General features: G+C 44.0%; 2 protein-coding genes across 3 annotated transcripts in view; one reads left to right on the top strand and one right to left on the bottom strand.

Moving 5' to 3' along the window:
* The window catches only part of LOC106561680 (ETS domain-containing protein Elk-3), a 15,367-nt gene extending 13,735 nt beyond the window's left edge, over nucleotides 1-1,632 (top strand). Inside the window, exon 5 of the mRNA XM_014125862.3 lies at nucleotides 436-1,632. Within this exon, the coding sequence (XP_013981337.1) occupies nucleotides 436-528 (93 nt within the window). The 3' untranslated portion in view covers nucleotides 529-1,632. The remainder of the gene's footprint in view (nucleotides 1-435) is intronic.
* Nucleotides 1,633-1,763: 131 nt separating this feature from the next.
* LOC106561679 (cyclin-dependent kinase 17) overlaps nucleotides 1,764-16,622 on the bottom strand; it is a 61,718-nt gene continuing 46,859 nt past the window's right edge. For both annotated transcript variants that reach the window (XM_045688487.2, XM_045688488.2), the window contains 10 exons: nucleotides 16,020-16,229; nucleotides 15,140-15,202; nucleotides 13,967-14,090; nucleotides 13,569-13,689; nucleotides 9,966-10,063; nucleotides 9,567-9,672; nucleotides 8,779-8,821; nucleotides 8,087-8,177; nucleotides 6,079-6,156; nucleotides 1,764-5,856 (listed from right to left, as the gene is read on the bottom strand). In XM_045688487.2, the coding sequence (XP_045544443.1) occupies nucleotides 5,819-5,856; nucleotides 6,079-6,156; nucleotides 8,087-8,177; nucleotides 8,779-8,821; nucleotides 9,567-9,672; nucleotides 9,966-10,063; nucleotides 13,569-13,689; nucleotides 13,967-14,090; nucleotides 15,140-15,202; nucleotides 16,020-16,229 (972 nt within the window). In that variant the 3' untranslated portion in view covers nucleotides 1,764-5,818. The remainder of the gene's footprint in view (nucleotides 5,857-6,078; nucleotides 6,157-8,086; nucleotides 8,178-8,778; nucleotides 8,822-9,566; nucleotides 9,673-9,965; nucleotides 10,064-13,568; nucleotides 13,690-13,966; nucleotides 14,091-15,139; nucleotides 15,203-16,019; nucleotides 16,230-16,622) is intronic.

Here is a 16,622-nt window from a genome sequence, read left to right as displayed (position 1 = left end):
ACAGGAAACTAGGATTACAGTTCCTCTGGTGATAGAAGCAGAGACCCGGGGTGTAATCATTCGTCAGATTCTGTTGCAACACGTTTTGCAACACGTTTTGCGACGGGAACCGTTTACTCCAAACTTAAAACGTTTTCAGGTTGGTCCCTCCCCATTTCTTTCAGTTTGCTTCCTAAAGTAAACAGTAAATGGTTTCCGTTGCAAAACGTTTTGAAACATACAAAATGTTTTACAACAGAATCCGACTAATGAATACACCCCTTGACAAGGCTTCTGTGAATTGGAAACATTGTGAATTTGTTGCAAAGATTGAAACACTGTGGGACAGCATTATATGCAGTGTGTAGGCCTCTTCTTTCTTCATTGCCCAGCACTAGATTTAGAAAGTTTAGGAGCATTGGCTGAACCTCCACACCTCTCTTTCTCTGTCCACAGTACCCCAACCTAATGAATGGACACCTCCCCCTGCCAAACTTGGACGGGTCCCCCTCACCCCTGCTCCTGTCCCCTGCCAATCACAAGTCATGATTCAGGCTCTCAAAACCCAATCCAGCTCATTGGACCAACTGCCACCTGCATCAAGCATCATGAATTCCCATCAGCCTTCACTTGATTTTCTTCCAAATTGTCTTATGATTTGGAGTCTCAACCCCCCCTCATCCCCCATCCATCTCAACCCCCCCTCATCCATCTCAACCCCCCCCCACTCATCTCACCTCCCCTCATCCATCTCAACCCCCATCCATCTCAACCCCCCCTCATCCATCTCAACCCCCCCCACTCATCTCACCTCATCCATCTCAACCCCCCCTCATCCATCTCAACCCCCCCCTCATCCATCTCAACCCCCCCTCATCCATCTCAACCCCCCACACTCATCTCACCTCCCCTCATCCATCTCAACCCCCCATCCATCTCTCCCCCCTCAACCATCTCTCCCCCCCTCATCCATCTCACCCCCTCATCCATCTCAACCCCCCCACTCATCTCACCTCCCCTCATCCATCTCAACCCCCCCTCATCCATCTCAACCCCCCCCACTCATCTCTCCCCCCTCATCCATCTCAACCCCCCATCCATCTCAACCCCCCCTCATCCCCCATCCATCTCAACCCCCCCTCATCCCCCATCCATCTCACCCCCCTCATCCCCCATCCATTTCAGCCCACCCCCCCTCAACCATCTCACCCCCCCTCATCCATCTCAGCCCCCCTCATCCATTTCACCCCCCCATCCATTTCAACCCCCCTCATCCATCTCAACTCCCCCCCATCCATTTCAACCCCCCCATCTCTAGAAGTATAATTGTGTTTGTAATCATCATTACAGAATGTGAAACATTGTCGTTTTCATTGTATGATATTGAATGCACTATGCTTTTCAAATAGCACCGGCTGTGCCTTTTGAAAATGTGAGACTATTGACGTGTTTCCCCCCCAAAAAACGAAAAAAATAAAATAAATATATATATATATATAAAGACGGGATTCCAAAATCAATGAAAAAGCTTTGTAACACTTTGTAATGTTCTTTGTTTTGTACTGGAGCGGATCTATACAGTATATATTCTGTATAATGTTATATTGGTGAAAAGTCTTGTTTTGAATAAAACTGAAGCATTGAATGTTGTAACGCTGCCTTCTGGTCTTCATAATATACAGTTATACAGTAGAGGTCTAAACCACCCAATGTATCGTGTGTGTGTGTGTGTGTGTGTGTGTGTGTACTCACACTACAGGAAGTAAGGGAACAGGAGCCTAACAGACCAGACATTTACATATCTTCAGTTTAATTTTCTTTCTCTGAAAAAAAATCTCAAATATAAAGGAGGGCATCTCTTACGACATGCCACACTAACATTAATTATCCACAAATAACGTTAAAGTAATAATATCATACCAAACATCTGGTATGTAACACTGTTAAATAGACCGCAGTAGACTCCATACTGTGTTCACTAGGAGAGCTGGGCCCTGTAGTCACGAAGCGTCTCAGAGCAGGAGTGCTGTTCTAGGACCACGTCCACCCACTCCACGTAATCTCATTGAATATTATCTGAAAAGGTAAAACTGATCCTAGATCAGCACTGCTACAGCATCATGAGGCAGCTCAGTGCTGGTCTAGGATCAAGTTGTAAAGTACTAGTTATATTGTTGCTTTGACAATACATTTCTGAAGATGATTATTTATTTAATGAGATTAGTGATTCGTTTTAAGGGTCAACCCTCCATTTTTCTGGTGTTTTGTGGTGGAAAACTAAGCAGGTCGAGCATAACACGTCAACCCTGTCATTATCCATAGATAGGCTACAAATGTTTTAACAATTCAATATTTTTTGATGCAGACCCTTCCCCCTGTCACCAGGGGTTTATGGCTGATTTAAGTTGAAATCGTCAGCCCTGTTACTTTATTTAGCACTTAAATATTTTTTCAGATAATTATTATTTTAAAAAATCCTAAATTGAACATGTGCTCTTCATTACAAAATGTTAAAATTTGGTGAAATAAAATGTTTATTTTTTATAAGTTACACTACCCAGAAGGGACTCATTTCCTGAAATGATATAAGGAACAGGGCGCCATTACGGACCGAGGACTTCAGTGACCGTATGTTCCTCTTTTCCCATACAGAGCAGGCAACCAACACAATGATAAAAGCAATCCAAAACAAGGAACCCTTTTCCAGCTGGTTGTCTGAAGGTAGGATGAGAATGGATGGCAGAGTAGAAACATAACTGTCGGTAATTCACACCTCTTCAGTCGATCTGGCCTGGTTCGACAGTGAGATTTTACCTCCGCTCACATAATCTTCACGACAGACACAGGAAGCTTGGTGCAATAGACAGGAGCGGAGAAGAGGAAACTGTCACCATGTGGTGGTAGTGGCCATGTTCCAGGTCGCCTACAGTGCAGTCCTGTTGCACAGATAATCAGATTGTTCAGTTATAGATATACTGCAATTTAAAAAAAGATATACTACTTCCTCATCTATGACCAATTGGATCTGTTCTATGCAAATGAGTACGTAGCATTTCATATTGCAGGAACCCTCATCAAAACAACTTAATAATCTAACAACCTGAGCAACTCAACTGTAATGTAGGTGACCTGGAACATGGCCAATGCCTCTGGGTGTTCTGAAGAATAAAAATAAAAGTCAGATATTTGACATCTTCCTGTAATGCCCATATCATAAAATCCACATAGCCAAATCTCTGACATACTGCTTTTGTTCATTCATTGGTCATGACAAGAGGCCACATCATTCTGGAATGATATGACGTCACAAAGGAATCATCCAGACGTTCTCAATGTTCTCCTTAACGGCTTCCCTCTGGATCTAACCAGTACGGGTTTCTAAATCTTGGTTGGGAGAATTAGGGTAGAAGCTTCACTACTACATTACATATACAGTTGAAGTCGGAAGTTTACATACACTAAGGTTGGAGTCATTAAAAATCGTTTTTCAACCACTCCACACATTTCTTGTTAACGAACTATAGTTTTGGCAAGTCGGTTAGGACATCTACTTTCTGCATGACGCAAGTCATTTTTTCCAACAATTGTTTACAGACAGATTATTTCACTTAATCACAATTCCAGTGGGTCAGAAGTTAACATACACTAAATTGACTGTGCCTTTAAACAGCATGGAAAATTACAGAAAATTATGTCATGCCTTTAGAAGCTTCTGATAGGCTAATTGACATAATTTGAGTCATTTGGAGGTGTACCTGTGGATGTATTTCAAGTCCTACCTTCAAACTCAGTGCCTCTTTGCATGACATCAAGGGAAAATCAAAAGAAATCAGCCAAGACCTCAGAATTTTTTTTGTAGACCTCCACAAGTCTGGTTCATCCTTGGGAGCAATTTCCAAACGCCTAAAGGTACCACGTTCATCTGTACAAACAATAGTACGCAAGTATAAACACCCTGGGACCATGCAGCCATCATACTGCTCAGGAAGGAGATGCGTTCTGTCTCCTAGAGATGAACATACTTTGGTGCGAAAAGTGCAAATCAATCCCAGAACAACAGCAAAGGACCTTGTGAAGATGCTGGAGGAAACAGGTACAAAAGTATCTATATCCACAGTAAAACAAGTCCTATATCGACATAACCTGAAAGGCCGCTCAGCAAGGAAGAAGCCACTGCTCCAAAACTGCCATAAAAAAGCCAGACTACGGTTTGCAACTGCACATGGGGACATAGATCGTACTTTTTGTAGAAATGTCCTCTGGTCTGATGAAACAAAAATAGAACTGTTTGGCCATAATGACCATCGTTATGTTTAGAGGAAAAAGGGGGAGGCTTGCATGCCGAAGAACAACATCCCAACCGTGAAGCACAGGGGTGGCAGCATCATGTTGTGGGGGTGCTTTGCTGCAGGAAACTCTGGTGCACTTCACATGTTGTGGGCAGAACTGAAAAAGTGTGTGCGAGCAAGGAGGCCTACAAACCTGACTCAGTTACACCAGCTCTGTCAGGAGGAAGGGGCCAAAATTCACCCAACTTATTGTGGGAAGCTTGTGGAAGGCTATGTGAAACATTTTACCCAAGTTAAACAATTTAAAGGCAATGCTACCAAATACTAATTGAGTGTACGTAAACTTCTGACCCACTGGGAATATGATGAAAGAAATAAAAGCTGAATATATATATAGACTTTCTCTTTTTTCTACTGTGTCATTGACTTGTTTATTGTGTTATTGGCTTGTTTAATGTTTATTCCATGTGTAACTGTGTTGTCGTCTGTGTCACACTGCTTTGCTTTATCTTGGCCAGGTCGCAGTTGTAAATGAGAACTTGTTCTCAACTAGCCGACCTGGTTAAATAAAGGTGATTTTTTTGTTTTTTTAATCATTGTCTGTACTATTATTCTGACATTTCACATTCTTAAAATAAAGTGGTGATCCTAACTGACCTAAGACAGGGCATTTTTACTAGGATTAAATGTCAGGAATTGTGAAAAACTGAGTATAAATGTATTTGGCTAAGGTTTATGTAAACTTCCGACTTCAACTGTACCTACTAACAACTATGTGAACCATTTTTCACCAAGCCGATCACTGCTCCCATACCTTCTATCAAAATTGAGGTACAGTCTTTCAGGTTGGCAGCAGGTGGATATGGTCACCATAGAGATAGAACAATCTCTACGATCGTCACCATCCACCAGAGCTGTACTGGCCTCAACAGTATCTTGTGATATGTATTGAATGGTCCAGAAATATGGAGGTTGGTGTTTGAATACAGCACCACGTACAGCAACAGAAAATCCCAAAACGTCAGACTCCACTACAGCAAAGATCGCTGTTTGTCTGTCTGTCACAGCTGGAGTGTTGAGGTGGAAATAAATGGAAATCAATGGACAAAAACACAACAAACAAAACAAATGCCACCACTTCCAAATAATAAAACATCTATACACATTGCATGTTTTCTTTTAAAGTGACTGAGCCAGTTAGAATCTTCTAGACAGTAGTTGGATTTGTAGCAGCAAATTCTCTCTTATCCCCAATAAATATAAAATGTATAAACATCTCTATTTTTTTGCCAGTTTCACATTGGCCTGGGCCCCCAGGGGTCCAACAGTACTGTAGATAGGGGCCCCTGGCAGAAAGGGGGGCCGCACAGAGGGCTGAGGGGTTGTCCACCCCCCGGCCCCTTGTTGACAACCATCTCTGGGACTGAACCACCTCTGTCTGTATAAATGTTCAGGTAGGTAGGACATCCTCTGTTGAACACACCACCGTCAAGAGAACCTATTCAGGTAGGTAGGACATCCTCTGTTGAACACAGCACCGTTCGGAGTCTTTAAAAGAGCATGCTCTGCCTTCTGTTCTTGCCGTTGCCTGAGGGTAGCAAAAACAACAAAACGAAAAGTAGAAATTAATAATTACATTAATAATAATTATAATTATGTTAAACCAGTAGTGTATTATATATATATATATATATATATATATATATATATATATATATATATATATATATATATATATATATATATATATATATATATATATAAAAAATAAAAGTGGTACTAATGCGGATCCCTGAGGGACTCCACTAACCTGACTCAGGATAGTTAGAGTTCCTATAGCCTGGATCTCTCTGCAGCTGAACCTCCTTCAGGGTGAATATGGATATGCCTGTCACACAAACACACGGGTCAGAAATAGAGAAAGTTAAAAAGAGAAAGATAAGGAACACACCACACAGAACACTTAGAGCTCTCTGGCAGTGTGTGTATAATATATATATATATATTATACACACACACACACCCAATTTGGATATTTTCACTTAGGGGTGTACTCACTTTTGTTGCCAGCGGTTTGTGTGTGTGTGTGTGTGTGTGTGTGTGTGTGTGTGTGTGTGTGTGTGTGTGTGTGTGTATACACACACACACACACACACACACACACACACACACACACACACACACACACACACACTGCTCAAAAAAATAAAGGGAACACTTAGACAACACAATGTAACTCCAAGTCAATCACACTTCTGTGAAAATCAAACTGTCCACTGAGGAAGCAACACTGATTGACAATAAATTTCACATGCTGTTGAGCAAATGGAATAGACAACAGGTGGAAATTATAGGCAATTAGCAAGACACCCCCAATAAAGGAGTGGTTCTGCAGGTGGGGACCACAGACCACTTCTCAGTTCCTATGCTTCCTGGCTGATGTTTTGGTCACTTTTGAATGCTGGCGGTGCTTTCACTCTAGTGGTAGCATGAGACGGAGTCTACAACCCACACAAGTGGCTCAGGTAGTGCTGCTCATCCAGGATGGCACATCAATGCGAGCTGTGGCAAGAAGGTTTGCTGTGTCTGTCAGCGTAGTGTCCAGAGCATGGAGGCGCTACCAGGAGACAGGTCAGTACATCAGGAGACGTGGAGGAGGCCGTAGGAGGGCAACAACCCAGCAGCAGGACCGCTACCTCCGCCTTTGTGCAAGGAGGAGCAGGAGAAGCACTGCCAGAGCCCTGCAAAATGACCTCCAGCAGGCCACAAATGTGCATGTGTCTGCTCAAACGGTCAGAAACAGACTCCATGAGGGTGGTATGAGGGCCCGACGTCCACAGGTGGGGGTTGTGCTTACAGCCCAACACCATGCAGGACGTTTGGCATTTGCCAGAGAACACCAAGATTGGCAAATTCGCCACTGGCGCCCTGTGCTCTGCACAGATGAAAGCAGGTTCACACTGAGCACATGTGACAGACGTGACAGAGTCTGGAGACGCCGTGGAGAACGTTCTGCTGCCTGCAACATCCTCCAGCATGACCGGTTTGGCAATGGGTCAGTCATGGTGTGGGGTGGCATTTCTTTGGGGGGACGCACAGCCCTTCATGTGCTCGCCAGAGGTAGCCTGACTGCCATTAGGTACCGAGATGAGATCCTCAGAGCCCTTGTGAGACCATATGCTGGTGCGGTTGGCCCTGGGTTCCTCCTAATGCAAGACAATGCTAGACCTCATGTGGCTGGAGTGTGTCAGCAGTTCTGCAAGAGGAAGGCATTGATGCTATGGACTGGCCCGCCCGTTCCCCAGACCTGAATCCAACTGAGCACATCTGGGACATCATGTCTCGCTCCATCCACCAACGCCACGTTGCACCACAGACTGTCCAGGAGTTGGCAGATGCTTTAGTCCAGGTCTGGGAGGAGATCCCTCAGGAGACCATCCGCCACCTCATCAGGAGCATGCCCAGGCGTTGTAGGGAGGTCATACAGGCACGTGGAGGCCACACACTACTGAGCCTCATTTTGACTTGTTTTAAGGACATTACATCAAAGTTGGATCAGCCTGTAGTGTGATTTTCCACTTTAAATTTGCGTGTGACTCCAAATCCAGACCTCCATGGGTTGATAAATTGGACTTCCATTGATTATTTTTGTGTGATTTTGTTGTCAGCACATTCAACTATGTAAAGAAAAAAGTATTTAATAAGATTATTTCTTTCATTCAGATCTAGGATGTGTTGTTTAAGTGTTCCCTTTATTTTTTTGAGCAGTATATATATATATGTGTGTGTGTGTGTGTGTGTGTGTGTGTATCACTCACTCTCTGACAGTGTGTGTGCGTGTGTCCCCAGGCTCCTGAAGTAGGGCTGTCTCATCGACTCATCTGCAGAGATCCTCTGCTTGGACTCGTACTGAGAAAGCAATGACAGAGAAACAGTGTGTGTGTTTGTTTGTTTACGCGCGTGTGTGTTCTTGGACAGGAAAGCCATGACAGAGAAACATCCACACTCTGCAAATCAATTCCTGCCTCCAGGAAGCTATAATAACTATGCTATGTTAAATATGCCACAATACAACTCCAGGAAGCTATAATAACTATGCTATGTTAAATATGCCACAATACAACTCCAGGAAGCTATAATAACTATGCTATGTTAAATATGCCACAATACAACTCCAGGAAGCTATAATAACTATGCTATGTTAAATATGCCACAATACAACTCCAGGAAGCTATAATAACTATGTTAAATATGCCACAATACAACTCCAGGAAGCTAAATAAATACACAATATTACTTCTGCAGCACTGTACTATAAACATCTGCATTCTGGTGAAGTTATTATGGCTGTGTCAAAGCCATATGTAAACTAAGTTTTCCTTTGAAATTCTCCCAAGTACACTGTCTCAATGGAACAACAACATGCTGCCGTTTATCAGATACAGGTGTTGGAACGGTGTTGGAACTCATTAGAGGATTGTTTATTCAATGTGTCTGTAGTGGGACTCACTTTGAGAAATGACAGCAGCAGTTCAATGCCATCAATATCCAACCTGAGAAGCACAGAAAGGGAGGGAGGGAACGAGAGAGAGCGAGCAAGAGAGTGAGAACAAGAGAGCGAGAGAAAGAGGGAGCGAGAGAAAGAGAGAGCGAGAGAAAGAGAGCGAAAGCGAAGAAAGCGAGAGAAAGAGAGTGCGAGAAAGAGGGGGCGAGAAAGAGAGAGGGCGAGCAAGAAAGAAAGAGCGAGAGAGAGCGAGAAAGAGAGAGAGAGCGAGAGCACAGTGGGAAAGGTGTTAGATCAGTGGGAGTGACTCATGGTGGTGTAGTGAACTCTGGGGAAAGAAGCAGAGTAAACTATTCCACAGGATTTCCTCCACAGGAAGGGAGTCATACGCGCACACACACAGAGAGAAAACTTTTCTCTTACAAAACCCTTTTTGAAAGCAGAAGGGCCAGTAATACCACTTCAGTAAAAGGAAACACCCAGTGTTACGACATGTTAATTTTCCTTGACACTAGCTCATGTTTATTTACCTTGACACTAGCTAATTTAAGGACATGTTGCTGTGTGGGAATCTGTAAGTTTCTTCGGATAAGACGTCTGCTAAATGACCATGTTTCAAATCAAAGATGGTCAGACGTTTTTAGACCTCTACAGTAGTCTAAAGTGGTCTACTAGTGTCCTACTCTTGTAGGTCTGAAAACATCTGACAAACATTTAATTATGAGTGAAATGTCCCTTTAATATGATGTTACCACTCCAACAGATCCAAAACCCAGGCCTGCAGTCCTACATACCTGGGAGCATGGTTGATGAGGGGCTGTGTCTTGTACTTGGGGAACTTGTAGGACTTGAACTCCTCCATGGAGGAGATGCCAGGCCAGCTGTTCTCTGAGGGAGTTCCTGTTGGAGAGGGGAAAGGGCATTCACAGGGGCTTTAACATAGCAGCTGACTGTCTACAAAGATGTAGGTTAAATAAAAGGTTAAATAAAATAAATAAATAAATAAAAGGTTTAAAGTAGAATGTTATGCGTGGTGCCGTGGCATATACAAGCAAATTCAAATGACACACACACACACACACAACAATTAAAAGACACAAAACACTCACAACATTCAATTACATTACAGAGAGCAAATATATTTAATATCACCATGTCATGTTGTTTTCCCACCACCAGGTGGCAGCACTCACCCAGCAGTCTGAAGATGAGGTGCAGTTCGTCCTCCACAGTAGAGCCAGGGAACAGAGGCCTCCCTGCAGCCATCTCATAAAATATACAGCCCACACCCCTGGGGTTGAAAAGATGAGGTTAGGGGTCAAATAGAGTCAATACATGTCTTCATAGGGGGAGTCTGTACCCAACATTCACTTAACTTTTCCTGCCCTCCACTGTAAATTAGATGCATGATTATTCTCATTATTCAAGGGAACATAAGGACCGTCTGAGCGTGGTAGAAACAGAGGTCGATATAGGGGTCAGGATGGATTTCCGTTTTGCATATAGAATTCAGATTAGAAGCTCATGGCTCCTGATAACACATGCTCAAGAAATGCTCATGATTCTACGTTGGTTCTCACATGATTCTACGTTGGTTCTCTCATGGTTCTACGTTGGTTCTACGTCAGATCTCACATGATTCTACGTTGGTTCTCACATGGTTCTACGTGGTTCTCTCAATTCTACGTTGGTTCTCACATGGTTCTACGTTGGTTCTCATGGTTCTCACATGGTTCTACGTTGGTTCTCTCATGATTCTACGTTGGTTCTCACATGATTCTACGTTGGTTCTCACATGATTCTACGTTGGTTCTCACATGATTCTACGTTGGTTCTCACATGATTCTACGTTGGTTCTCACATGATTCTACATTGGTTCTATGTTGGTTCTCACATGGTTCTACGTTGGTTCTCACATGATTCTACGTTGGTTCTATGTTGGTTCTCACATGGTTCTACGTTGGTTCTCACATGATTCTGTTGGTTCTCACATGATTCTGTTGGTTCTCACATGATTCTACGATGATTCTACGTTGGTTCTCACATGATTCTACGTTGGTTCTCACATGGTTCCCACATGATTCTACGTTGGTTCTCACATGGTTCTACGTTGGTTCTCACATGGTTCTACGTTGGTTCTCACATGGTTCTACGTTGGTTCCCACATGGTTCCCACATGATTCTACGTTGGTTCTCACATGGTTCTACGTTGGTTCTCACATGGTTCTACATTGGTTCTCACATGGTTCTACATTGGTTCTCACATGGTTCTCACATGATTCTACGTTGATTCTACGTTGGTCCTCACATGATTCTACGTTGGTTCCCACATGGTTCCCACATGATTCTATGTTGGTCCTCACATGGTTCTACGTTGGTTCTCACATGATTCTACGTTGGTTCTATGTTGGTTCTACGTTGGTCCTCACATGATTCTACGTTGGTCCTCACATGATTCTACGTTGGTCCTCACATGATTCTACGTTGGTCCTCACATGATTCTACGTTGGTCCTCACATGATTCTACGTTGGTCCTCACATGATTCTACGTTGGTCCTCACATGGTTCTACGTTGGTTCTCATGGTTCTACGTTGGTTCTCATGGTTCTACATTGGTTCTCATGGTTCTCACATGATTCTACGTTGGTTCTCTCATGATTCTACGTTGGTCCTCACATGGTTCTACGTTGGTCCTCACATGGTTCTACGTTGGTCCTCACATGGTTCTACGTTGGTTCTCATGGTTCTACGTTGGTTCTCATGGTTCTCACATGATTCTACGTTGGTCCTCACATGGTTCTACGTTGGTCCTCACATGGTTCTACGTTGGTTCTCATGGTTCTACGTTGATTCTCATGGTTCTCACATGATTCTACGTTGGTTCTCACATGGTTCTACGTTGGTTCTCACATGGTTCTACGTTGGTTCTCACATGGTTCTACGTTGGTTCTACGTGGGTTCTCACATGATTCTACGTTGGTCCTCACATGATTCTACGTTGGTCCTCTCATGATTCTACGTTGGTCCTCACATGGTTGTACGTTGGTCCTCACATGGTTCTACGTTGGTTCTCACATGGTTCTACGTGGTTCTCTCAATTCTACGTTGGTTCTCACATGGTTCTACGTTGGTTCGCATGGTTCTCACATGGTTCTACGTTGGTTCTCTCATGATTCTACGTTGGTTCTCACATGATTCTACGTTGGTTCTCACATGATTCTACGTTGGTTCTCACATGATTCTACGTTGGTTCTCACATGATTCTACATTGGTTCTATGTTGGTTCTCACATGGTTCTACGTTGGTTCTCACATGATTCTACGTTGGTTCTATGTTGGTTCTCACATGGTTCTACGTTGGTTCTCACATGATTCTGTTGGTTCTCACATGATTCTGTTGGTTCTCACATGATTCTACGATGATTCTACGTTGGTTCTCACATGATTCTACGTTGGTTCTCACATGGTTCCCACATGATTCTACGTTGGTTCTCACATGGTTCTACGTTGGTTCTCACATGGTTCTACGTTGGTTCTCACATGGTTCTACGTTGGTTCCCACATGGTTCCCACATGATTCTACGTTGGTTCTCACATGGTTCTACGTTGGTTCTCACATGGTTCTACATTGGTTCTCACATGGTTCTACATTGGTTCTCACATGGTTCTCACATGATTCTACGTTGATTCTACGTTGGTCCTCACATGATTCTACGTTGGTTCCCACATGGTTCCCACATGATTCTATGTTGGTCCTCACATGGTTCTACGTTGGTTCTACGTTGGTTCTCACATGATTCTACGTTGGTTCTATGTTGGTTCTATGTTGGTCCTCACATGATTCTACGTTGGTCCTCACATGATTCTACGTTGGTCCTCACATGATTCTACGTTGGTCCTCACATGATTCTACGTTGGTCCTCACATGATTCTACGTTGGTCCTCACATGATTCTACGTTGGTCCTCACATGGTTCTACGTTGGTTCTCATGGTTCTACGTTGGTTCTCATGGTTCTACGTTGGTTCTCATGGTTCTCACATGATTCTACGTTGGTTCTCTCATGATTCTACGTTGGTCCTCACATGGTTCTACGTTGGTCCTCACATGGTTCTACGTTGGTCCTCACATGGTTCTACGTTGGTTCTCATGGTTCTACGTTGGTTCTCATGGTTCTCACATGATTCTACGTTGGTCCTCACATGGTTCTACGTTGGTCCTCACATGGTTCTACGTTGGTTCTCATGGTTCTACGTTGATTCTCATGGTTCTCACATGATTCTACGTTGGTTCTCACATGGTTCTACGTTGGTTCTCACATGGTTCTACGTTGGTTCTCACATGGTTCTACGTTGGTTCTACGTGGGTTCTCACATGATTCTACGTTGGTCCTCACATGATTCTACGTTGGTCCTCTCATGATTCTACGTTGGTCCTCACATGGTTGTACGTTGGTCCTCACATGGTTCTACGTTGGTTCTCATGGTTCTACGTTGGTTCTCATGGTTCTCACATGATTCTACGTTGGTCCTCACATGGTTCTACGTTGGTCCTCACATGGTTCTACGTTGGTTCTCATGGTTCTACGTTGGTTCTCATGGTTCTCACATGATTCTACGTTGGTTCTCACATGGTTCTACGTTGGTTCTCACATGGTTCTACGTTGGTTCTCACATGGTTCTACGTTGGTTCTACGTGGGTTCTCACATGATTCTACGTTGGTTCTCATGGTTCTACGTTGGTTCTCTCATGGTTCTACATTGGTTCTCATGGTTCTACGTCACCTCAGCTCACTCACCACATGTCTATCTGTGTGGAGTACTCCGAGGATCCCAGTAGGACGTCAGGAGGTCGGTACCAGAGTGTCACCACCTCATTGGAGTACGTCTTAGTGGGGACTGACTTGGCCCGGGCCAGACCTGGAACAAAATAAACAAGGAGTTACACAACGAAACATTACTGTCTTCACTGAATAGACCGGCTCATTGTCAGCAATCATGCCGAACTGAGCCAAGCTGACCTGTACTGTGCTGGCCTGGTTGCGCCTCCACCATAGTTGCAGAAATCAGACAAAGTGAAAAGGAAATATCGGAGCCAGCTCAGTACGGTTCAGGTCTGCAGGAAAGTGTGAAGAGCGTTATAAACGCCCCAGAACCCAGGGCAGAACCCAGGGCAGAATGAGAACATGTCTCTTACCGAAGTCGGCCAGTTTGAGTTCTCCTCGTTCGTTGATGAGCAGGTTCTGAGGCTTCAGATCTCTGTGTAGAACCTTCCGTCTGTGACAGTAGGACAAACCTCGCAGGATCTGAAACAAGAAGATCTGAAACAAAACAACAAAGATGATGATGATGTCAGACCTCTGCTGGTAGTCTGGACACTTCTGTGGAAATATAAATCATGTAGTGTAATCAGCAAAATGATAATTCTAGTCAGCTACTGTGCGTGGGTAGGAACAAAGGCTTATTAGTTTCTCTAATATCTCCATCCGATTAGAATAACTATTTTTCCCTTTTCCAGAGAGAATTTAAATTTGTGGTGCGAAACCAAAATCACACAGACACACCCGTCAACGGAGTGAAATTTGCGTGTGAGAGTAACGAGTGTCAATTCCCAAACTCTGCGTAGCGTATGCCAACAGAATTAGCATGAAAATCCATAATAAAACAGTTGTATCTGTTCGCTATTCAGCCTCCGGGAGGAAATTGTCGGGAGTTCCTTTTGACCTCAGATGTCCTACGGGAGCCACCGTACCTGGACTAGTTGTTGATTTGCTAGCTTATGAGGATGTTGTTTCTAATAAACCCAAGCCATTTATAAACAACTACATCTCATTCTTTCTACAGTATACCCTCTTGAAATCAGAGTCCTGGAGTTTTCCAGCCGTAGTCTGCTTAGACTATATGATGGAAATCACCACAGGTAGGTTGCAATTGTTTTCAAATACGGAGCCTACTTGACTGATAAACATTAGTTACAAGCCCAATACATTTTAAACTACATCTTTAATCTACTTAGCACAGGAAAGATAACGATTCCCCAAATTCATTTTCTACAAACGACCCACGTAATTTATCTGCTTACTTTACCAGCATTACTCTTTCGTAGACGTAAGAAAAATAGACTTGCTTTTTATTTTGACGTGCTATGATGCCGTAGATGCTCGCGGCCCGTCTGTTTTCTCTCACTGACTCGTACAACGCTCGTTCGTACGCTTTAAAAAACCCACTTTCTTTGGAATTGAGTTTGACACGTTGAAATGATTGAGTTGATGTTCCACTAGTCACCAGCAGGGGGAATAGGTTTCTAACACTGGAGGAGCCTTGCGTCTCTACGGAGACCTGGCAGGCCATCTGTAGACACTACACTCACCTTGACGTTCTGCATGCTCAGGATGTTCCCGCAGTCGTCCATGTACTGCTTCAGGTCCTTGTCCTACAAGTGAGTGGAGAGGAAGGGGCAGACATTCAGTCAAACAGGAAGAAGGTGCAGACATTGTCAAACAGGAAGAAGGCGCAGACATTGTCAAACAGGAAGAAGGCGCAGACATTGTCAAACAGGAAGAAGGCGCAGACATTGTCAAACAGGAAGAAGGCGCAGACATTGTCAAACAGGAAGAAGGCGCAGACATTGTCAAACAGGAAGAAGGCGCAGACATTGTCAAACAGGAAGAAGGTGCAGACATTGTCAAACAGGAAGAAGGTGCAGACATTGTCAAACAGGAAGAAGGTGCAGACATTGTCAAACAGGAAGAAGGCGCAGACATTGTCAAACAGGAAGAAGGCGCAGACATTGTCAAACAGGAAGAAGGTGCAGACATTGTCAAACAGGAAGAAGGTGCAGACATTGTCAAACAGGAAGAAGGTGCAGACATTGTCAAACAGGAAGAAGGTGCAGACATTGTCAAACAGGAAGAAGGTGCAGACATTGTCAAACAGGAAGAAGGTGCAGACATTGTCAAACAGGAAGAAGGTGCAGACATTGTCAAACAGGAAGGAGTACAGAGTACGGCAGCAACACAAAACACCCAACACAGCATCCATTGGATAGAACCTGCTGGAACTTGCAAAATAAAAAAAATAAAAAAGTGATATGAACTTAAAAATACTTTAAGGATCAACCAACAGCACATGAGCGAAAAATAAGATAATTGTATTTGTCAAACTATCCCTTTAATTTCACATTCTATTATCTAGTCTTTCCACCGTAGGCTAGAAGTTGTAACAGAAGGGAATGTTTTTGTGCCTCTCACCAGGTACTCGAAGACTAGCGTCAGGGACTTGTCTGTGTGGATGATGTCGTGCAGCGTCACTATGTTGGCGTGTTTCAGGTCCTTCAGTAAGGACACCTCTCTGATAGCAGTGCAAGGTGCTCCCTCCTCGTGCTCCAGTCTGATCTCCTTCAGAGCCACCAGATTGTCTGTCAGTTTACTCCTTCCTTTAAACACTGTAGCATACGTCCCCTGGAGGGAGAGAGGGGGAGAGAGAGATGAGAGGGATGGAAGAGGGAGATGAGAGAAAGAGGGAGGGAGAGAGGGATGAGAAAGGGAGAGAGGGATGGAAGAGGGAGATGAGAGAGAGGGAGATGAGAGGGGGTGGGGAGATGAGAAAGGGAGAGAGGGATGGAAGAGGGAGATATGAGAGAGGGAGATGAGAGGGGGGAGAGAGAGAGATGAGAAAAGGCGAGAGGGATGGAAGAGAGAGATGAGAGAGGGGAGGGGGTGAGAGAGGGATGACAGAGGGATGGAAGAGGGAGATGAAAGAGGGGGAGAGGGAGATGAGAGGGGGGGTGGGGGAGATGAGAGGGGGGTGGGGAGATGAGAAAGGGAGAGAGGGATGAGAGAGGGGAGGGTGAG

The sequence above is a fragment of the Salmo salar genome, chromosome 10, assembly GCF_965601325.2.
Source record: "Salmo salar chromosome 10, fSalSal1, whole genome shotgun sequence".
Taxonomy (NCBI): domain Eukaryota; kingdom Metazoa; phylum Chordata; class Actinopteri; order Salmoniformes; family Salmonidae; genus Salmo; species Salmo salar.
Note: the sequence above shows the minus strand (reverse complement) of the source record. Positions and strands in the feature narration are given on the sequence as shown.